Genomic DNA, 25,295 nt, shown 5'->3' on the forward strand with positions numbered 1-25,295 from the left:
ATTTAAATTATATGGTTTCTTTTATAATCTTTTCTTTATTTAAAACGATTCCAAGTAGACGTTAAAAAATAATTGCTGTAAATTGAAGTTATAAGTATTACAGATTTATTGACAATTAATTGTATCCTGCGGTTTTGGTTTTGAATTTAGTATGTAAAGTACTCTATATGTTAATGTAAGACATGATCCATTTGTATACAAAATTTTATTCATATTAGACGTTTATACGTATTTGAGGAACAAAATTTCCATCAGGTATATAGTCGGTGTTTGTTATTCTACATTTTTTTTTGTTTCAGACGTTAACTGTCCACTGCTGGACATAAGCCTTTTCCATAAGGGGAGTTTTGTCAGTAGTTGCCACGCTTGGCAAGTAGGTTGGCAATCGCAGTTAGGCTGTTAAAGATGTTTTAAGAAGGACGCTGCTGCCCATCCCTCGCCCAACCTTAGTCCCTTCTTGCAACACCTATGGGAAAGGAAGGGGTGGCCCATTCTATGCCGGGGCACACACGGTAGAAGTATTCTACATACCTATAAAAAATATGTGTAAAAATGTACATAAAAAATATACACAGTTTCTCATTTACAATATTGACTAGAATTAGAATGAGATAAGACTACAGTGATGATGAAGTTAAATATACAATGTGTTCGTCATTACTTCTTTTAGTCCCAAGAATCTATCAAGAGATAACTAGGTAAAAGGGGGGGAAAGGGATTGTTAGTAATGGAGACTGAGAATCCCATTGTTAGCAATATACCCAACCAGGTCGACCTCCTCGTGGTTCCCCCTGGAAACTATCATGGTTAATTCCTGATCAATTCATCATGATGGGCTAACTGGCCTGTTTTCATTCTCATCTATTATCCTTCACTGGTGCTCCGCCAGCATATCCCGTTAGCGCAGGCGGCGTTGCTATAACATTTTCATCCATAAAAAAAAAAACTAGGTAAAAGGGTCTGGGATAAGGCACCATGGTCTGGTGCAAGTAAAGAAAAGCTCTAAATACTTTGTCATCGTCGTCATCATAATCTCAGCCATTATCTGTCCACTGTTGAACATAGGCCTCTCTCATATAATGTCATAATATTTAGTATTTAGAGGTATTGTTTCAATATTGTGTTTTAAATTAATTTCTTTATAACTTACTGAGCTTTAACCCGTGATTTCGTTCACGTGACCGGAATATTTTCACTATGACTGGGGTAAAAGCAGCATATGTCCTTTTCTATTACATACAGAAGCTACGTACATACCAAACTTCATAATGATTAGTGAATCCGTTAAAGCATTAAGAAGTAACAAACATAAAACGCACTTTCACATTTAGTAAGTATTAACATAAAAGTCCTAATCTTTTTAGTGATACCTACTTTTTAATAATTATTGATTTTACTTTTTCGTATTTCGGTATTTTAGTTTTAGACAGGTATTTTTTTATTTATGATGTAATTTTTAATAATAAGAATAAGATAGTACGTCCTTTTTATTTTGATTTTTTTAGTACTGTACATTCCCAATCGATAAACTATCATAAAAATATACCCAGTCTCATAATGAATGATAAACAGTCGATTATTAATTCTCGACTTATGAAAGAAAAAGGATCTAATAAGACAAAGGATTCGCCAAATTTTCAAGGTTACTTTCAAGGCTACCAGTGCCATTTGCCAGCAGATCAGCTCTCTGTCTACCATATAAAGCTGGAAATTCCACAAATTCTTTTTCGATTTGTCTATTGTAAGGGCTGAAGATATTCGTGCGCGGAATCTGTACAGGTAAGCAAGAATAATAGTAACTGTTTATTTTCTCCCTCATAGAACTAAATCACGCCTATTGCTTGGTTTCGAAAATCTGACAAAGATAAATATTCATCATATAAATTATTTTATTTATAGTTAGTTTGTATCGGTAATTTCGTCTGTATAATGAATTTCTAGATCTCTTATAAATAATCAATACATTGCAACAGGAACCAGCTAACTGATGTAGCAGTGATTTAGACCAACATTATAATAGGCATTGCGAAATATATTTATGGAATTGTAATATGTGTATATTGTTACATATCTAAATTGTTATGAAATGAGAACTTTGTAAATAAAAGGTATTAAAATGTAGAATTTCGGACGATCGGAAATGTAGAGAAAGATCAAAAACGAAGATGGATGGATGGATTGTGTGAAAGATGACATGGCCAGAGATGAAAACTGAAATGACTTTAAATTAATAAAAGAGAGTGTTTATGTTACCTTATTGTATACTATATTATCCAAAATGTTAATTTTTGATCTTGTCTATTATTTTTATGAACGTCTATATATATATATATATATATATATATATATATATTTAAAGTAGAATGCGCGCGTTATGTGAAAAAGTACCGCCATTTCAAATATTATCCTTTTTTGTTACACCCGTGAAGTAGATTGAGATTATGATCTTTGATTCAAATACAATGCTGGCAGTTCATTACAGCGAAAATTACCATGCTGACTCGGTAATTTTATGCAATTTAAAAAATAAATTTTACAAATGCATTTTAGACACTTTTCGATGATATTTTTTTTTTTATTCTTGCACGCACACCACGCGCACTTGGCACCCCTAGTGTTGTAGGCGTCCACAGGCTACAGTAACCGTTTACCATCAGATCGGATGTATACTTATTTGCCACTTTCGTAGTAAAAAAAAAAAAAACATGAATCAGGGCAAATTAATTACTTATTGCAACACAATTAATAGTTATTTTATCATTGCCATCTCATTGAATATTTTTTCAATAGATTTTATAAAGAAATCTCTTTTTTATATTTCATTACCCCATAACTCCATCAGTTATAAACCGATTTGAAAATTCTTTTTTATCTGTAAGGATATACTTACAAATTGGTCCCATAGAAATGTTACCAAAATCGATTTAGTAGTTTTTTTTTTTAAATCAAAATACCTGTTTTGGCCACAATTGAAGTCCATTTTTTTGTGCAACACAATTTTAAATTATTTATCAAACTATTCAGTTAAGTCTTAATAGTCATTTAGCCCATTATTTCTAATGTGGTGTAGTCGAAGCTTTATTTAAGAATCTATAGACTAAGTTTCATCAATTTATAATTAAAAGGTTAAATTCTAGCATAAAAATAATATACGAAATGTGCACTCTTCCATATAGCTTTTAATATAGTTAGTTATGAATATGTTATGGACCAAGTGATTAATTAGGCATTATACATAAGGGAAGGAAATATGAAAATAAATTATCTAGATCTATACATTACAAAATAATAAAAAAAATGTTTTATTATCATAATTTATATTTTTGACATTAAATTGAAATTTAAAGCACAAGTAACATAAAATTTACTAATAATTGGTAGGTATTAGAAAGGGGTTCTACACTTAGAATTTACTAGTTCATAGCAGCTGAAATTTCATAAAATCAAATAGGTATATATTTGTTAAATCTGAGTTTTACGTATACTTAGATTGTGAAACGGAAATAAACATAAGTAGTAACATATTTACTACATATAACAATTACTGTTTTTTTAATGGGTGATAATGGAATAGTAACCCCACCTGCGCTATCGGTATACACCAGCGGGGCACAAGTAAGGGTAAAGATGAAGCAGGTCAGTTAGCCCGTCGTGACGATTTCAACAAGAATTGTTCACGATGGTTTCCATGGGGAACCACGTGGAGGTCGACCTAATAGGCCATATTGCTAGTAATAGGGCAATCAAACTCCATTGCTAACAATCCCTTTCCCCTCACAATTACTGTTTTGATGGCCTTTTTGAGTAACAATTTTTTTTCTTTTTAACAAGATGTATTAGATTTACAGTCCCTTTTACAAACCAAATCAGGTCAGCGCATGTCACGCATCGCATTAATTTTCCCGCATCCCATCCAATGTGTCTATTCTACCTATATATTATCAAATTACGCAGCGATCACGTAACAATATTCATAATGACCAAACAATGTGATATAATTATTTATCTCTTGTCCCTATGTCGCTTGTCATTATCCATAATGCCCTGACATTATAAATAATGCCCTCATTTATCACTTGTTCTATTTTTATTTTATTTTATTTTATCTTTATTTGGTCTCCTAGCAATTGTTACACTGATAAGATTTAATATTAAAATTACTGTCTATTTATACTTAGTGTACAATCATTTTAAAGGAAACACACCAATAATATATGTATAACAATCTCTTGAAGTATTTGACATTGGTATAGTTTTTTAGATTCAGTAGATGATTGCTTCACATAAGTTTTTTAGCTATTTAAATTAACTGCAATGCTTTCCTATAGAAATCCCCTTCTGTATCGAAGTGAATATCCAAGTGTTGCTTGCAATCATTCAACAGCTTGCAAAGACGTGGTATAGTGGAGTTGGCACCAAGAACAGTTCTACGGAACGGCACGGACATTAGACTGATGTAACTACGGTGATAGTGTACGGGCAATCGAAAATTAAATTTGGCAAGAAGCTGAGAACAGTTATATAATATATATCACTAATATAAAATAAAGTGCAGTTAGCATGCTACATAAAAATTCAAATCTAAATCTTATTAATATGACAACAAATATACTCGTATGCTTTGAATATTTCTTCACAATATCTTGATTTATAGCTAAGGTAAGGTATATTAAAAAGACAATTAATATACCTTACCTTAGCTATAAATCAATGCTGAGTTTTTGCCCGTTCTCAGCTGAAATTAGCCGAGAAAGAGCACTCAGCTGTTGCTTTTTTTAAATAAAAGTTGAGTATACAACAATATTGTGAATATATGTGAATGCCCTTTACTTTCTTTTGTAGTTACTGATTTACTACTGTGCCCTAAAATTCATAATTGCTATATTTGGCACCAAAGCAACCGAAGCGAAATACTTAACAATGATTAAACAAGTGGAAATATACATGAACTAAAGAAAATCCCCACCGAGGATCAAGAAGAAAATTCTTAAATTCTATGTTATTCGGTTCCACTCGAATTTCTTTGTGGTATTAATCTCGTTGATATTATGTTTTTTTAATTTAATATTTTTACCCAATACTATTATATTTAAGCTCATAAATATTGTAAAAATTCATTATTCCTAGTCCTCTAGACAAGTGGCAAGCGAAGTCATCGATGGAATCGACATCGCCAGCGAGTTCGTGAGATAGAATGAGATAGCAACGTCGGATGTCTCATTCCAACTCACGGACTAGCTAGCGATGTCGATTCCATCGACGAATTCGCTTGCCACTTGTCTAGAGGACTAGGAATAATGAATTTTTACAATATTTATGAGCTTAAATATAACAGAACGATGATAATGTAAGTTTAGAAGTCTTTGTTGTACTTGAAGAATGTTTTTTCGTTAGAATACTTTCTGTTTCTATTGTATCATAGAAAATCTAATTCTTTTTTCTATGACTACGTAAATATTCACACAGTAGTCGTAGTTCTTAATTAAAGGTAAGCATGAAACTTAGTGGATTTTAGCTGACTATAAAAAAGGACAATAATATTAAATAATCTACAAGTGTTCAGATTTAGAAAACAGTAATAACAAATTATATATTATATTAATTTTTTTATAATAAGTAAAAAATTTTGCTTTATAAAACGTAAATTCTAACATTAATGATATAAGCTGTTATTTTTCGTTAAAAAAAAAGACAATAAAATAAAACAAACTTATTTCACTTGAATTCTTTTTATTTAACCGGCCACCATTACTCGTACAAATTTGTTATTATTAAATTTATTATTTACCGTATTTACAAATGAGAATCAATTGTTGTGACAATAGAACAACTATTCGCTGTACCTGCTTAAATATTATGCAAATAAAACAAACACATGAATAAGAAATTTCAATCATGTCTGACAAACAGTAAATAAACAGAAACGTATTTGTCGGCAACTGATCTGTAATCACAGAGAGCAAAAGTGTATTTCTTCATTATTTCCCATAAATACGGAATGCTACAGCTAATACAATAAATATTAACGTTACTAAGTATTCTTCTTTATATAAAAATCAATCTCACAAAATGTATACAACGAATAATTTATAACAAAACAGATGATCCATAAAAAATTGCTTCTGACCTTAACAGATTACAGCTACATCTATATCAGTTCAGTTTGACATACACTACCGCACAAAAATATTTGGCCACCTGCATTTTATTTAAGTTACAAATACTACATTTTAAAAAGATCATTTATTAGCTTTTATTATTTATATAAATAATAAAAGCTAATACCGCAAAATACTTATCTACAGTACAATCGTGAATAGCTTATTGTCATTTGGTGACTCCTGGTCATAAAACCATAATAGTGTTATTGTCGGAATCTCTTCGAAGTTAGTCTTTGAAGTCGCAATTTTGCTTTTAATTATTTAGAATAAATACAAGTAAAATATAGAATGACTACTACAAATATTTTTACATTATTTATCTCATGTCATTTGACCAGAAAACACGCTCTCCATAGCCGAGTACTTAGTCTATCAATATTTGAAATTTTTTTTACTTTTGAGTTTCTTTGAAGAAAATTGGTAATATAAGCTAAGGAATATTCCCACGAGATCAGGGGGGATAATAATCGGGCTTCATAAATCCTGTAAAAGTATTGATGAGATTTCAATACTACAGAAGATACCAAGACAAACTGTTGACTACATCGTTAAAAAGTTTGCGGCTGAAGGAACAATTTGCAACAAACGTTCAGGCAAAGCCACAACTTCGAGTGAAGATTTGAATAGAATTATTAATAGCATACGAAATAGACGATTAACTGCACCAGAAATAGCAGCACAGTTTAATGCGGATCGTGATAAACCAGTCAGTGTATCCACAATTAAAAGACGATTGTGACGTAGGACTGAAGGTATGCATAGCGGTCTTAAAAGCATTTTTTAAACATATTAAACAAAGAGACTCAATTAGGCAAGAGAACACAAGAATTAAACAATTGTAGATTGGGAAAAGATCCTCTAGATGGATGAATCAAAATTTGAAATTTTTGGTACTAAACGTTTTCGTAAAGCGGCAGTCAAACGAAAGTGTGAATGACGCTTGTACTGTGGCTTTACTAAAACACGGCGGAAGGTCTGTGATGGTTTGGAGCTATTTTGATGGCTCCGCCATTAGGGATCTTATGCGAATACAAGGAATCTTAAAAAAAAAGATTACAAAAAGATATTGGAGAGTAGTGCAGTGCCTTTTAACCCATTTAATTAGTGCCGAATTTATATTTCTACAGGGTAATGAACCAAAACACACGTGGAGACCACGCAAGGACTTTTTAAAAGGAAAAGATGAAGAAAGAATCTTTATTTTACAGAAATATGCGACTACACCCACACAGGGTGTAATCACATATTTCAACAACAACAAGTGTTGAAATTCAGGATATGACTTCCCTGACTTAAACCCCAGAACTATTGTGGGATCAGCTGGATAGACAGTGCGAAAACATTGTCCCACATCTCAGGAAGATTTGTGGAAAAAAAAACTTAAAGAAAAACGGCAGAACCAAGACAACATTAGTAGCTAGGTTGCTGATGCTTTGTGAGAGTGTCTATTAAAAATAAAGATGGACACATAGACGAGTCCAAAATTTTAAAATTATATTCTTGTTATGTCTAAAAATAGCTAATAATAAAAATGTTAAAATTATTATGAAATAGTTTTATTCAAACAGACTTTTACAAAATGTATTTTACTAGGTGGCCAAATACTTTTGGGCGGTAGTGTATACAAATTTAATAAATAAAATAGCCAATAAGTACATTCACGTTTAAAAAATCACACGATATGGACGTATCACAACTCACACAAACATTAATTGGCCTGTTGAATCGAGCGAAGCGTATATTGCGAATTTTTGGTACACTCCATTTACAAAGTGTAATAAATACCTTGCATCCTACTCTTTTATAATATCGAAACAATAGGAAATTGATTTGCTTAGCAATAAACAACTAGTTTAATAGTGACATATAATAATATCAGAGTAAGCCTTATTAACATATATGCCGATTATTGTCCACTGCTAAACCCCACAATAGAGTGACTATTGAGGGGTTTCTCTAGTAGTTGCCACGCTTGGAAATGTTTTAAGAGGGACGATACTTACAGAAAAGGAAGAGGGGTGGCCAATTATATATCAAGACCATACAACAAAATCTATGGGAATAAACCCTATTAATTGCAAATAAAAGTAATAACCAGATAAGAATTAGCGAGTATATTGAATAACATATTCATAAAATATATACATATTGGACAAAAGATACTAGAAAGCGAATGACGTATCCAAAAATACCACTGAAGTATGGCTTTATATGGAACATACGTGGACGCTTACTCAAAAAGATGATGATCGAATACAATGCACATATTTTTTTTTTATTACTGGTTTATAACTTATATATATATATATATATATATATATATATATATATATATATATATATATATATATATATATATATATATATATATATATATATATATATATATATATATATATATAATTTATAAATGATTTTGATATGTTGAATACGAAAATCTGCTTATGTCTAATGCACGCTTTAATTATTTTTTTAATTTTATAGAAATACATTAATGTATATATATAAATATAATATATGTAGCGTAATCCCCTTCCTTGAGCAGCAGCGTCCCTTTAAAAACATCACCAAAGCCTAATTGCGGTGCCAATCCGCCTGCCAAGGGTGGCAACTACTGGCGAAATCTCCTAATAGTCCCCTATTAGGCCTATAAGCCTATATTGGACAGTTATAACAGATGCAGTACAGTATACAGATGCAGTGGATAGTTAACGGCCGATATGATAATGATAATAGTGTTATTAAATCACGTAGTTGGATGCAGAGTACTTTTTACACTTAGCATTTAATTGTAAAACAAAATGAAAGAGTAGTTTTATAATGTTTTCTTTTTAAATATAACTCTAATAATATACGAAGTCGCATTTAGTGTTAAGCGTATTTTTAATCTAGACCAGACTTATTTCAACACGACTTCAAATAATAACAAATCGTTAAAATATTAGCAAAATTCTCTTAAAATAAAATACAATAGTAATTCACTTTTATTCACTTACTATTATTTATAGTAACATTTGGAAACCATCAGTATGTTCCGTTCGTACTATGTTTCAAACTTCGTTTACCTATCTACTCGTATGTATTCTGAAAATAAAAGACCCCGTTAATTTATTGCTTAATTAGTTTTTAAGTAATTTTAAGTATAGGGGTATATGTCAGCAAAAATACATTATAACTATTATTTCACTTTGCCGTAAACTTTGCTTTACATTACACACGATTCTTACTTATTTATCACAATTAAAATATGTTTGTTCAGTACATCTCAAGTGGTGTTGAGTTCATTCAAATTTCTAGAGTTCTGAGATAGAACTATTGTATTTAATTAATATATTCGTAGTGATCCTCGGTTGAAATCGAGTAATAAATTCCTGTTAATTCGTATGGGCCCATAGTCATTCTGTAAACAAAGTATATATATGATTATTAAACAAAATAAGGTTGAAAAGGTGCTTTTAGCAGAAATTATTAATAATAGCCTCAATACTTTTAATGTTTTAAAATACATCAACAATAGTAGATAATACATATTCACATACATTGTCAGAAAAGAGAACAGCAGCTCTATTCTTGAATTTAATGTCAGTATCAAACCAATTTATTGTCAATGACAATTTTGTATTGCACTCATTAAAAAATTAAGAATTAGAATTGCATCTACACACTGTACATTAATATGCATCTAACAGAACAATAGGGGGGGAAGGGGGAAGGGAATGTTAGCAATGGAGTTTGACAGCCCCATTGCTAGCAATATGCCTTATTAGGTCGACCTCCACGTGGTTCTCTCTGGAAACCATCGTGAACAATTCTTGTTGAATTCGTCACAATGAGGTAACTAACCTACTTCATCTTCACCTATCATCCTTCACTGGTGCCTCGCCGGTGTATACCAATAGCGCGGGTGGGGCTACCATTCCATTATCATCCATTAAAAAAAAAAAAAACAGAATAATAGGAATCGCTAGTATTGCAATTCGAGAGTACGAAAAGTCTCCAATTCCAAAATCAATCTATAAAAATTTATTTCAAGAGTAATCACCTATTGGTTTGTATTAATTTTTTTTTTAAAGAAAGATAAAATGTTAAAAAAATGGTATCCTAAGCCAAATCGTTACAATTACTAGTAATCGCTAAAATTACTACTAAATAAGTATATAATTTCCCACTCACCCATCACTATAAGGTCCATACGCTATCGGCTATGAGCTCGGCTCGGTTGGGACGTGCATAACGCTCGCTGTCGTGTAGAACAACACACAGGGACTCTTCCACCACGCGCTGAACTGTAGGACCTCATCAGAGCTCACTGGCACTATGCTGAAGACATAACCATTGTGATAATACTATTTATTTATTTAGATACTTTTCAACGTTCACTTTTAATATAGATATTAGCTAATAACAAAATGTACACAGGCGGACTTATATCTTAAAGGGATTTCTTCCAGTCAACAATAATCAGTCGATCATCACGTAATCATAATTATAATGCCACATAATCATTACAATAATACCACAATACAACGTAATATTACGACAATAATACGACAATAGTCTAAATAATTCCTTCATACCAGTCGTCCAACAGATACCATCTAGAGCGTAACGCGTCCCAAACTGTCATCTAACCATTTTGGACACCCAAGACGCCGGACCACTGTTCCAATAATTACACTGCAATAATACCATCAGCGGCATGAGAGTGAGAGAGAAGAAAAATATATGTATTTTTTTTTATACAACCCACTTGAAGGAAAATTGTAACCGTCACCTATAAACATGAACAGTACTATGGATATAACAGGGTATACTGTTTCGCCCACGATATATATCCATGTTATGATTCATGTGTTGCCATTTCTGTGGACTAAAATGTTATGCCTCTGTACCCTGTAAATTTACTGCCATATCCCACCCTTCAAACCGAAACACAGCCATGCAAATACAACTGCTTCATGGTTATAATATGAATGAGACAGAGATACTCAAGCAAATAGCTTTTGTACAGTCCCCCTCTGATAAATTGAGAACGTTCTGCATTTACCAACTCCTTATAATATTAAAATTTATAGTGTGATAAAATTAAATGCTATAACTATACCGATACAATAGTTGCTTGTATAGGATTTTGATAAAAAAATTATATAGTGATAACTTTGTACCTAGTCAACATATATACCTAACACTTCAATACAATCTACGAGTACAATGAAAAATATGAAAATCGCACGATGAAAATCACAGCGAGCATGACCAGTTTATGTCACTATTTAAATAAAATATCAACATTACCTCAAATCGTTGAACATATGCCACTGCGGCTCTACATCCTTCCCTGTTTGTATATACGCGACCAAGTTTTTAGGGTTGTCTTCGACGCAAACTACGGCCGCGGACAAGGTGTACTCCTCTTCTGACTGCGTGGTCACTTGCTTCTTTTTATGTTTGTCCGGTCTGTTGATGGGCGTGTGAGGTTCTGCGGGCGATTGGTCAACCTGTGGAATTAAATACCATACATATACTAAAAACAAATACCATGCACATATCGCACACATAGATCCAAAGGGAGTTAACTTAAAAATTGTGATACAATAAATACCATACCGGGGCTACCATACCATTTTCAGCCATCAAAAAAAAAAACTATCAGTAGAGAGTCTGTTAGACGCCATACTAACAATCCCTTCCTTCCCTCCCTTCATCACCATCATTAGAACAACAAAGGTGCCTGGAATAAAAGTGCATTGTGCTTGCATTTTTGTAAAGCAATAATTTGTGGCCCTATTTAGACCTCATCGAATTATCTAGCAAAAACTATTGTTCCAATATAGCAGTTAATTAAAAATAATAAAATATATAGTCATTACTTCTAGAAATAGAAAAATAAAATATTATATACCTTATCATTGATAATAACGTCACCATCAGACTGCAATCTAATTAGCAAATGTTGAGGCAATATACAGTGCGATTCCTGAGGGCTCTTGGATGAAGTCGCCTGGCTTGATGGCGGTCTAAAACATTTATTTTTTTATTAATATTTCACTTATCTATGTCAGATTACTCCGCAAGGGATTTAACGTGACTGTTAATAACTATAGGATGAAATTAAATCGTTAGCCATTCGTAAAATTTAGAACCTACACATGCTATAGAATATGATTGGGACAGAAATTTCGTAATACAAACATGCAGAAACGACCAATAAATTTTAACATGTCATGCTAATTTAAATAATAGCTGGAGACGCCGCGTTAGTATAGGAGGAACAACATTTTCTGTCAAATTTCGATCCATATTTCTTTGGTTTCAATTTCGCTGGTAGAAAAAGTCAGCTGAGCAAGTTTCTTTTACGTAATATGATATGCTTCTTATATAAAACACTAATGTATTTTCTGGCAATAAATTGTCTATTCTATTATAAATAATCCCTTAAAAGGATTCTAACGATTTCCATTTCACCTTTAGGAACTGATTTTAAATTCACTAACTCAAGAACCATACTACATTCTGGCAGTTTGATACCGCTTGCTTTTATTCGCTGTGTGTACTATTTTGTATCAGCCCTTAACTGTCCATTGCTGAACGAAGTCTCCCATATGGGGTTTTGCCATGTGTACTACGCCTCAAGTGAATCACCTCAGATGGTATACCGTTAATTCAACTATTTTTTTATCTAATACTAACCTATCAGGATGCTTGAATCTACAGCCTGGTCGCGCACAGTGTAAGCCATAGCGACATGGTTTACCGCTACCGCCTCGCTTAACCACTTCCGGCTGTCAATATACAAAATTGTTATGGTGAGAGCAAATAAAAGAATAAAATACCTTATTAAACCAAATTAGACTTTTTTATTGCCACTGAGGTGGCAAACAAGCATACGATATATAATTGGATTTAAAATTAAATTTATATTACCTTATTATAAATTTCAAAGTAAGTATACGAATACATGCTTTTACAAAGTAAAAACATCTAAAAAAACTCTGTATGATGAGTATCAAATATAGTTACCGTATCTTTTTGAGTTCCTTTTGACCAATATGCTTTTTCATGTGCTGTTACTCCTCCACAATTTATAGCTAAAATCGGCGGTAGTCTGTAAAATACATAGAGGTCTCACCTTAATAATTTTAATATCAAGATACTAAATGTAGGAAAAGAAAAACAATAGAACGTGCGCTCTATTTGCATAATTAAAATATATGTTTATTGTATTGTTTCTTGAATTAAATCTTTCAAAAGAATATTAAAAAATTAATACCAATACACTACTAATATAAAATAGTTTCATCTAAAATAAAAAATTGTTTATATGTAGCTAAAATAGCGCAAGCGGGGGTTAGCATTTTATTTACCTACTAAAAAGTCTATGCAGCCAATTGAAGCAATCGCTGTACTTGCATCGGGAGAGGAGAACTTGCAAGAAAAGAATGCAACAGGAAACGCCCAGCCATACGCGCATCTTCACGAACTGTGACCACCACCATCACCTACCTAACGAGGTCACCGTGCAGGGTTGTAAACGTGAAGCGACAGCAATGCTCGTACTAGGCGAGAAAGGTACAGCCGTTTGGCCAACGATAATTGCACTCCACGAACTATCATTACCACCATCAGTGCCACCTACCTGACGATTCGCCCGCGTAGGGTGGTGGGGGTGAAGCGACCACACTGCTCACACCAGGCAGGCGTGCTTCGGCGGGCGGCTAGCGACGCTCGCACCAGCTCCACGAACCCACCGCGGACCTCACCACTACTGCCAGCGCCGTCGCGTCCAGCCACAGTTGGGTACTGGAGCGCGCACGCTAACACCACCGACTCGCGTTCTTCCTTCAAATAGACATTTTTCAATAGAATCGTACAGCAATTATAGAGATAATGACGATGTGTGTATATAGGGATGTTTTGGCCGTGTGGTCCCGGCATAGAATAGGCCACTCCTTCCTTTCCTGTGGGTGTTGTAAGGGGCGCCTAAGGGAGGGCGAGGGATGGGCAGCAACGTCCATCTTAAAACATCTCTAAAGCTAAGTGGTTGCCAATCCGCTTGCCAATCGTGGCAATTACTGGTAAGGGCAATCAAAGGATATGATGATGATGATTACTCTATCACGCAAAACTACTGAATTGATTTGAATGAAATTTGCTACATGGACAGATTATATCTTGACTTAGGATATAAGATACTTTATATATTGATTTACGCGGGTAAAGAGATGAAATATAGCTAGTACACCTAATTTATAACTGGACGACAGGGGTTTAATGAATTCCCTTTATCCTGCTTTATTTGTATTCTTTCGACTATAGAAAGGAACATTATCAGCGAGTCAGCCCATATTAGACTGTAGTTTATTTTAAAAAAATTACATAAATTTTCATAACTTTAGCTTACGTCGCAAATATCTGTAAATTCTCAAAAACAACTTCAGAATTTTCAATGTTTCTGATTAATTATTTAAAAAAGCGCTCTAATAGCGAGCATATGATTAGTTATACATTCATTCATATTAGCTGTTAACTGCTCATTGTCGAACATAGACTTTTTGAGTACTTTTATGGCATCAAAATCCAAGTTTTAAGCGAAAACTTAATAATTATATTATCACATGATTAACGTTTTAGTTAGCTATCAGAGAACTTTTTAAATAATCAAGCAGATACATAAAATATTAAATTTACTTTTTTTTTTAAATTGTCAGATAATTACTACGTTGCTTTACTTCATTATGAATGCTCTAAATAGAATTTTCCATTAATAAAATTCTGTCAAGTATTTTCTGTATATTTTAAACCGACTTCAAAAAGGGGATTCTCAATTTGGATGTTTTTTTTTTAATGTGTTTGTTACCTCATAAATTTTTTTATCTGAAAGTATATAGTTACAGATTGATCCCATAGAAATTTCACCAAAATCAATGCAATGGTTTGGTTTTTAAAATGAAACAACTAGTTTTGCTACAATTGAAGTCAGTTTTTTTTTGTACAACATGTCTTCATAATGCATATTACATCTTTAGTTTTGTAAAGTCACGACAACGCTATCTTACCTCTTTGTTACACTTGAGACATCTGTTCAGTTGGTGTCGTCCTATGGCGAATAGTTGAGATATTTCAGATTCCTCCCGTTCTGACTGTTGATTGTTAGATAACTCGTGGTTTTCGTTGTTGTGCACTTGTTCCTCACTTGCACCTAATAAAGGACACTATTTGTAATTTGGTAATAAAAAATAAAGTTATATGCATCTTGGGAGCGATAGATAGAATTGACACTTCTTTATGATAAATTACATACGTTCTTCTGGACAACTTCTTCATAGTTACTTCCTACTTCCAGACTTCCATCCCACTACGATGCATTGTCAAATTAATTCTATCTCAATATTTTTATTTACACATCTGGAGAATTACATACCGACCCTAAAGGAGTTTCACTGCATTATCAGACATTTAAAACAATTCAGATCTTGCATACCTGTAAATACAGTTGGCCCAAAAACGACTGCATGCAAAATTAAAAATGCAATATCGTTATAAATAATAAAAATAATTATTACTTAGACCTCCTCATTATTAGATTATCATCATCATATGAGAACTATGGATTGTTAAAATATAAATTATTAAGAATTATCGCAATTAATTCTGAATTCGGTAAAATATCGCGTAACATATACATGAAAAATACAGCCACTTTTTTTAAATCGATTATAAATAGAAGTTATTTAGACTTTATATTGTTATATATAATAAGTTTATAATACTTTATAATGTCTCTACTATTACCAGGAAGCTTCTGTAAATCTTGGCAGAGCTTTTGTTATGTTAGCTACCTACTTAAAAGTAAACCAAGTAGTATTCCTTACTACGAGAGTACCTCTGGACATTGATATAGCAAAGGTTAGAACCCATTTTAATATAGTCCATACATATACTGTTAGATTGTTGAATGCCTAATATTTAATATACATATATCTGTTATTAGGCCAATATATTATAACTATATATATAAAATAAATGCACACAAACCGTCATCTCTGCCAAGTCCTTGCCAGGCTTCCTCCCTCTCACCATCTTGTTCGAACTCCGTGGAAGGGCCAAGAAACTCCAGCTCGGTATACTGATACTCGTCGTACTGTCCGTTGATATTCTGTGGCCTCATTTTGGTCGCATTGCTGAGTCGCGCCTTCGGTGGACTGTTCGCATTTTGCGCTAATAGTGCTTTCTCTTTTTTGCGTACCTCCAGCAATTCGTAGTGTATTTGGTGAAGTATAAAACGATTCCAGCTCTGTAAAAATTTCAATATAATTACTTCTTGGCGGTCTAGCGCGAACTTATTGTAATATCAACAATAATTAGACATGTTTTTTCTATCAATAAACGAAATATTTCTGATTATTCTGTAACATTGCCTTTAAAGAGTTAAATGTTTTAAAGCAACTTTGCATTTCTTATTTCTAATTTATATTGTATTTAGGCACAGCATTGAGAGTCCTAATTGTCTATCTCGCTCTAACATATACATTATTATATTTTCTCTCTTTTCATTCCTAATCTATATACTTTATCGTATGTTATCGATATTTATCGAGTGTTAATAAGTTATCTGGTAAGATTAACCTGTATTAGTGCCACTAAATCCACTCTTGAATCTGAGCCGCGGTCAGGTAATATCAATCCGAGAGCAGCCGCTTCTGGTATTGTGCGGAATGCACGAAGAAAATTGGTCGCTTGGCACGGAACACCACCTGAATTATCCAACATCCTGAACAGAAAACCTGTAAATAATAATACAATTAGATAATAAATGATTATTATTTATAAATACCATGTGAAATATTATGCAGCGCTATCTAGCCTCAACAATAGAGAGCTTTCATTATGGATGGAGATATAAATAGGTTTATTTTATAGGGTCAGCAACGCGCAGGTGACACGTCTAGTGTTGCAGGCGTCCATAGACTACAATGACCGTTTACCATCAGACGGGCTGTATGATTGTTTGCCACCTTGGTGGTATAAAAAATTAAATTAATACCCGTTATAAATCGAATATACCTAGACTAATACAAACAGACATATATATAAATACAAGAGAAACGAATCGGCAATCGTCGAAAAGTGAAGCAATTTGATAAACCGCTGCACTAACAAGGTAGTTGTCAAAAATAGTAATCAGAGGTATCTACAATCAGTCTTGCGTCTTCGTAAAAATGCATAGACAAACTTTACTCTTAAGAAAAGTTGAACCTATAACGATGAAACTCACCCAACTGACAGCTTAAACAGAACTCTTTACCACACGTGTGTGCAAGTAACGCGGCTTTTACAGGTGGCATGTAATATAGTACCTGCAATAAGAAACACAGTCACATCTACCTTGAAAGAAGCCAATTGAGGAAAATTAAATTTCTTTTTTATGCAACTTAGAATGACAAACAAGCTGACAGCCTACCTAATGGAAAGTGGTAACTATCGCCTATAGACATGAGCAATACCATGGACATAACTGTTTCGCCCATGATACCTCCTATGCGTTGTCATTCCTGAGGACTCAGGTGTTATCCCTCTGTACCCTGTAAATTCCCTACCATATTCCACCCTTCAAACCGAAACAGCCATGCAAACACAACTGGTTCACAGTAGAAATACGAATGGGACAGAGGTGCCCAATACAATACTAAATCGTCCAGTATATAATACGAATAATTCATATTAATACACATGCGTAGTAAATTTTTACCTGGAGCATAGAATTACAATAGGAATTGGGTATCGTGGACTCCAGGCTGGGGAATCCAGTTTTATTGTACTCCTCCAAATCTTCGTTTGACCCGTGCTTGTTGTACCGTAAGTCCATCTAGAAATGTATTTCAAATGTAACATACTTAGTAATTTTACAAATGTGAAAGTAAGTTTGTTAATTTATTATCTTATTAATTTATAATAGTTGTTTTGGAAATTTTAATTTACTTTTAACTTTTTGAAAACATAATATTCTTTTTTGGAACCATATTGAAGAATATTGATACTACTTTTAAAGAATTAAATTATGTTAATTAACATTTTTTTTATACAACTTAGAATGAAAGTGGTAACCGTCGCCTATAGACATGAGCAGTACCATGGACATAACAGAGTATACTGTTTCGCCTATGATACCCCCCATGTGTTGGCATTCCTGAGGACTCAAATGTCATTCCTTTGTTCCCAGTAAATTCACGCCATATCCCACCCTTCAAACCGAAAACAGCCATGCAAACACAACTGCTTCACGGTTGAAACACGAATGGGACAGAGGTACCCAAGCAATCGACTTTTGTACAAAGTATCCCTAACATACTGTATTATTACCTTTTGGTAGTGTTTGGGCACCGGTTGATTTGTGAGCTTGTTGTCAACTTGCTGTTTAGCTGTGTTCAAATCCTCTAGCGTATCTTCAATGTATGGTACCTATAAATAAATAGACCCGTCAAATGTATATATTAGAAACATATTCGTCATAGTTAAATTCTTACTACCTGATTTCTTTTAAACGTTCCAGGGTTTGGTGCGTACCCGATAGGGCCTTGCATTTTCATTGTTTTCAGTACTTCTGGATCTATCGGCTTTGTTTTCCTAAAAGAAAATATCCATTTCTATATAATGAACGCTATACAGAGTGTAATCGCCTGCCATGTGTGGCAACTACTTGCAAACCCTCCTAATGGGGGAGGCCTATGGACAATTAGCGACTGATATGTTGATGATGATATTACAGACTGTAACCAATTGTAATTTCAAATTGTGCAGGTTTTAGAAACAACTATGATATATATTGAGTATTGAACATGTATTTTTTTTTAATGGGTGAAAATGGAATGGTATTCCCGTCTGTGCTATCGGTAAACCCTGGTGGGGCACCAATGAATTGGCCCAATGAATTTAACAACAATTAACCACGATGGTTTCCAAGGAGAACCACATGGAGGTTGACCTAATAAGATATATTTCTAGCAGTGAGATTACTAGACCCTATTACTAATAATCCATGTCTTCCATAATTTTTGGGGTCTCTGTCAATAGTCTGTCAGGTCGAGTTCCAAGCGGTTCCTCCTGGAAACCATCTTAGTTAATTCTTTATAGATTCGCCACTATGTCGCCAATCTCTTTTCATCTTCACCTATCATCTCCCACTGCCCCAACAGCATATGTCAATAGTGTAGGCGGGGTTACCATTTCATTACCATCCATAAAAAAAAAAACACTGTTTTTATTATGTTTGCTAAGAAACTTGGTGCAGCCATTTGAATTTGCCAACTTTTGTACTAGTCTATTGTAAATCGTTCCCGTAGTTGCTTCTTCAACATACACAGATATAAAAAGAAAGTTGAAAAGTTATTAATATTACCGACATAAGCGTAATTAGAAGGGGGCCGGGTGGGCCGTGCCCACCTTGGAATTGTCCGATGCCCATCGCAGAATAAAAATCGAACTTTAGGCAACAAGCCTTAGAGGCCTTAGAGTACATTATGCGCCTTTTTAAAGAGACCAAACCCCACCAGATAAATAATCTTAAACATGCCAATAATTACCGATAAACTTTCTTGAAGAACTCCTCTGGCAGCACATTAAACCACTTGTCGCCAGTCGTCAACGGAGGCAAAGGCACTGATGAGAACTGGAATGTAGTATCGCTGAAACCAACGTACGGCAAACCGGCTACTTGGTCCGCAAATTCTGTTTCTCTGCAAATGAAAAGAAATATAAATGTTAGTATAAAATATTAATAATATAACTTAAAAAGTAATTTAAGATGTATTCTAAAAAAAAACAGATTTCAATTTTGGAAAAAAACTAGTTATTTTGATTTAAAAACTTAAACTATTGAATATTTTCTTATAAAATTTCTACGACACCAATAAGAAAGTAAAAAAATCTCCAAATCAGTATAACTGATGGAATTATGAGATAACAAAAAAAATACAACCAAATCAAGAATCTCCTCCTTGTTTGAAATCAGTTAAAAATGCAATTGCATGAGAATGAAAATATAATAACTCATGGCCTTAGTAATATTCGTGCCTATAGGCAACGGTTACCACTTATCTGAGATGGGCCATCAGCATGCTTACTACTCTAAGTATTTACGTATTCATTCATTAGTATATGTATGTGTACAAGGCGGACTTCAAGCATTCTTTCCCAGTCAACAAGTACAAGTAATAATTGATATACATACATACTGAAATATTATAAAAAAATATTATATTATTATAAAAAAGTATTATATTCAAAACTAACCTGGAAAAATTATTAAAGACAGGCTCATGGTTGTGTTGTGGCGAGAACAAATGTATATGTCCTGATTGGTCGCCAAAGACTAAGGCTTGGCTAGTTGATGACACATCCATCACACTGCATAAGGAATTTTGAGTTTCCACCTGAAATAAAACAAAAATAAAACTTTGCTATATATGTACCGTACTGTCAAAGATCTTGCAATTACGTGAAACTTCGACGCATCTTGTCCTTCCGAGGTACAATCGAATGTCACTTACTTAATAAAAATACATGACAGAATGAAAATAATTAATATTGGGTTCCACAAAAAAACAATCCAACTTCAATAGTGGCAAAACAAAATCTTTTGATTTAAAATCTAAACTACTGAACCGAAGTGCCCTGAAAGTGAGGAGATACGACAAACGGCGTCTTTTTTGCGGGAACGCGCAGACTTGTGTCTTTTTGGGGTTAAATTGGACAAGATTTTTTGGAGTGAAGTTTCGATTTCAGACACAAGTCTATTCCGGCACTCATCGTATAAGTGTTCAATATAATGTAATAATCCAATGTATAAGTGTTCTTATGAAATAAAAAAGGAATTTTCTAAATCTGTTTACAATTGACGGAGTTATGAGATAAAACACATAAAATAAATACACCATTTTAAGAACCTAATTCTTTTTGAAGTCGGTTTAAAAAATAGTATTACCAATTACATGTAATAGAAGAATGTGTGGAGGATAAAATAAAAATCGAAAGCGAAGACACCATTGCGGTTTGTTAACGAAACAGTAGATATATTTTGATAATGTGTAAAGTAAGAAATAATGCTATTTAATTCAGCCTGCTTTTTGTATCATATATAGGTATTTTTGGAAATAAGGTCAATAAATTAATATATTTATTTTATGTCGAAATTCAATCAATACAAAAATACTCTCTAAATACAATTAGTAACAGTATATTAATTTTTTTTTTTTTTGTTTCTACTATTGGACATCAGCAGACTATTATGGTTTTGATTTACATTTTCATTAGATTCCATTATAATAACTACAGTTAGAACTTACTTGAAATACAGATTGTGCCTCGTCAGGCGCATTCACGTGCAGCAATGCCACGTGACCGTCACTAGACAAAGCAACTGCCCTCCCAGAGAAAGCCGGCAGGAAATGGAGCAAGAACGGTGGAGACGCTGTCTGAATAGACCATGCGGACTCTGTGCCAGTGTTGCTGCCACGGAGACAGCGGACGTCCCATACTATTATGTACGATTCAGCTACTGCCACACCACCGACTCTAGAATAAAAACAATGTATCGGCAACGTTCATATTGCTACAAGGAATTTGCTTATAAACTAGCCTGAACTTTGCCAAACAGGCATTTCGTTTATTTGTGCGTTCTACCACTAGTATAACGGGTTGTGTTCTGAAGATTTTGTTTGAAATGCCCACAGACACCTCTTCTCATTATTGTCTTTTATCATTTCCCACCATCTTGTCCACCATTTGTCATATGGTGACTCAGGACCGTTCTTTATGGCAGTCTATATGGAAGGCTTCTGTCCAGCAGTGGATGGCTAATGGCTGAAATAATAATATGACACCTCTAGTGTTGAGGCGTCCATATGTGTTATACAAAAAAAAAATAATAAATTGTATGATTACCCTACATTAACTTAAATTAGAACAAAATAAAAGACTATAATGTAATTAGTGACTAAAACTAGTTTTACGACATAAATTTCATCAAGTTTTATGTTTTAACCATATATATATATATACGGTATATATATATATACGGTATATACATATATAAATGTGAAATAATACATGATTGCATGAAACTTGTTTCAAAAAGATAATCAAGCTTTCATTTAGAAATGATAAAATTATTTATGTTAATACTTACGATTGTGTGAAACCGCACGTTATAAGTAAGTCGCCTTGCATGTCCAGATCCGATAGGCAAGCAGTGTGGGCCCTGAAGATATGCTCAGCAGCACCAGGTGTCCGAATGTCACGCAGAGCGACCATACCATTGGCGCTGCCGCATGCAACTAACGATCCTCCCCCACTACGGAGTACAGCGCAGCCTTCTTCTTGAATGGGCTGTGGAAATTAAAACATTGCATAATCCCTAATCACCTAAATGTAATGAACACTCAAAAAAAAAATCTTAAAGATGTTTGTGTCACAATATGACTTTTAACACCTACATTAAAAATATGTGCATGTATCCATGGTATTGTCAATTATCTTACCTGCAAATGCAGAAACAACCAACAGTATATTATTATAATTTTTTGATAATTCAATCAACTTACAATAATATTCTCTGCCATTTTATTAAGATCTAAATCAAGCAATTTGTTTTGATGTCCACCCATTAAGAGCTTAGTAGGACTGACTTGAAACAGGCACTGCATGTCTACCATATTATTTGATCTGAAAATTGCAATATAAAATTACAAATCTAAACAAATTGGAAGCCTGGACATGATTATGTACATTATAACAATCTTCCCTTAACTTCCCAAGACAAGCATAGAACAAATTATGAAAGTGGAGAAAGCAAAGAATTTGTGTAAGAATTAACTTTTATGACTTGGTACAACTACAACCTGAACAAAACTTCACTCCCTATAATAGACAAAACCATTTAGACAGATAAATTGTTTATCAATTATTTTTATTTAATAATGACAAATTTACGACATGTTTGACAAATTTTGTATTCAAATTTTTATAAATTTGAATACAAAGTTTGTCATACAAAAAAATATAGTGTGATTAAAAGAATCATGCAAATTACCTAAAAGTGTGCTTTGGGATGCCTCTACGTATTTGATGTCGAAGTGTGGTTTTTGTCAGAGCATAAATTCCTTGCTCAACAGTTATAATATCTCTCACTTCCTCTGACTCATGTATTTGAAAAGATGTGTACTTTTGCATATTTGAGCCATAGTATGACGTTACATGACCCTATAAAAACTATAAATCTATTATACCTATTTATTATATGTAGTTATAATTTTCAAGCCAGAGTGACATATACAAGTCTCTTAATAAAATTTTATTTTTATCGACAAATGATGATTATGTTCAATTAGCATTAAGCTAAGAAAACAAAGCAAAAAATGCCATTCTCTTCTGATCTCTTATATCTAAATAGAAATTATTATTTAATTTTTATAAAAGAGAAATTCTTACACCCTGATTTCCCATCCATATCAACTCTTCAAATTTGTCAAAAACTACAGCAGACACTCCAAATCTGTCCCCACCATCCACCAGTACACTACTACGGACTTCATACTCAGCTTCTTGTGTAGGCAGCAAGTATTGCGGCGAAAACTCAGCAGCATATGGATCTGAAAATAATTTAATATCCAGTTACTTTAAGGTTTTTGCAAAGTAGGTAGCACACACTTGGCACATTAGCTATTGAAGACATCTATAGACTACAGTAACAATTCACCATAAAATGTACTGTATGCATACTTGACACAAAAACAAAAGTGTGTTTATACCATGATTAAACTACAAATAGACATGATGGAAATATCAAACAATATATAAAATTAATTAACAATTAACCGTATGATCCCCGCATAAAATAGGCCACCTCTTCCTTTCCTATGGGTGTTGTAAGCGGCAACTAAGAGAACTTAATGGTAAAGGGATGGGCAGCAGTATCTCTCTTAAAACATTTCTAAAGGCCTAACTGTAATTGCCAACCCGCCTGCCAAGCTTGGCAAAACTCCCCTTATGTAGAAGACTTATGTCTAGCAGTAGACAGTTAATGGCTGAAATGATGATCTAAAATTTATTTATTAGAATAACCAACAGCTTTCCAACCAGAAATTATAATAGTGTAGATGTGATAAAGTCAGACATATAAACAATTTTAATGCATATTTAATTATACCAGAAATAAAACAAAAAATATATATTACAGTAATTAAGTACAAAAGATGGTCATATCACTAAAGCAATCTTTCCTAAACAACTTTTGGATAGAGATGAAAAATATGCATTAATTCTACAAGTAAAGACCACATATGCATGTGAGCTAAAAGTGTTGGCAAATTATAATAAAATGCAAATTTTAACTTATTGTTTTCAATTTTAATTTAGTAAATGCAAATCATGCTTTATTAAAAGTATCGAAGTTTAACTTAGATTTACAATTATTAGTCAAAAAGTAGAGTCTTATATGCACGCATGCATGCATATTATTTTGTTTTATTAAGTATATTATACACAGGAAAGTCGAAACAATTGTTTTCCTAGTAAATAGGTTTGCAATTATATGGGATAATTATTAATTTTGCTGTTAAGGAAAATATGTAATTTACTAGAAAATTTTAGCATAATAATGTGTAAAAAATTAATAAATAAAGAATTATTTTACCAGGTAAAAGATGCTCTGCTGGCATACATAGTTCCGAATAATGATACTCCATAATTTGAAGAATTTAACACAATGCTTTCTACAACATTTACAATAACTATTTGTATCTTAAGTCATTAAATTAAGATCTACTTTTTAATAAATAACACATAAAAACAAAATTTGTGGAGAAAAAGCTTTCACAATTTTGATTGAATCGTCCTTCCTGTATTATATATATATTTTTTTGTTTTGTGTGCCAGGTCTGAGTCACTGTTAATAAAAAAGGTTTGTAAGACTTTATGTAACCAATTTGAAATAAATTTGATAATTTTACACTTTAAATTAATATATCATTTATAATACCTGTCGTTACAAGTATTTTAAACAGAAAAATTAATATAAGTAGTTGTACAAAACTATATTATATTCATTTACTATAGTAAAGCTTTTGTATTTACGCTTGT

At 33.0% G+C, this 25,295-nt stretch overlaps 1 protein-coding gene across 1 annotated transcript; it reads right to left on the reverse strand.

Moving 5' to 3' along the window:
* Positions 1–9,138: 9,138 nt before the first annotated feature.
* On the reverse strand, positions 9,139–25,074 carry LOC113519211 (PAN2-PAN3 deadenylation complex catalytic subunit PAN2). The gene is made up of 22 exons (XM_052901679.1): positions 24,850–25,074; positions 23,646–23,806; positions 23,248–23,417; positions 22,760–22,880; positions 22,345–22,544; positions 21,503–21,731; positions 20,451–20,590; positions 19,742–19,894; positions 18,689–18,785; positions 18,522–18,620; positions 17,911–18,027; positions 17,437–17,518; positions 16,788–16,945; positions 16,197–16,455; positions 15,218–15,360; positions 13,798–14,000; positions 13,182–13,266; positions 12,852–12,943; positions 12,064–12,178; positions 11,457–11,659; positions 10,335–10,481; positions 9,139–9,561 (listed from the first exon to the last, which is right to left on the reverse strand). The coding sequence occupies exons 1-21, from the start codon at positions 24,899–24,901 to the stop codon at positions 10,364–10,366; spliced, it is 2,997 nt and encodes a 998-aa protein (XP_052757639.1). The 5' UTR covers positions 24,902–25,074; the 3' UTR covers positions 9,139–9,561; positions 10,335–10,363.
* Positions 25,075–25,295: the final 221 nt, after the last annotated feature.

The sequence above is a fragment of the Galleria mellonella genome, unplaced genomic scaffold (assembly GCF_026898425.1).
Source record: "Galleria mellonella isolate WM207_F2 unplaced genomic scaffold, CSIRO_AGI_GalMel_v1 utg788, whole genome shotgun sequence".
Classification (NCBI taxonomy): Eukaryota; Metazoa; Arthropoda; class Insecta; order Lepidoptera; family Pyralidae; genus Galleria; species Galleria mellonella.

Coding starts and splice junctions, on each gene's coding strand:
- LOC113519211 (XM_052901679.1), bottom strand. CDS start 24,901: ATGGAGTATCATTATTCGGAACTATGTATGCCAGCAGAGCATCTTTTA. Junction 16,456..16,787: donor ATTTAGTGGCACTAATACAG/GTTAATCTTACC, acceptor AAATTTTTACAG/AGCTGGAATCGTTTTATACT. Junction 12,944..13,181: donor AAGGAACTCAAAAAGATACG/GTAACTATATTT, acceptor GTATATTGACAG/CCGGAAGTGGTTAAGCGAGG.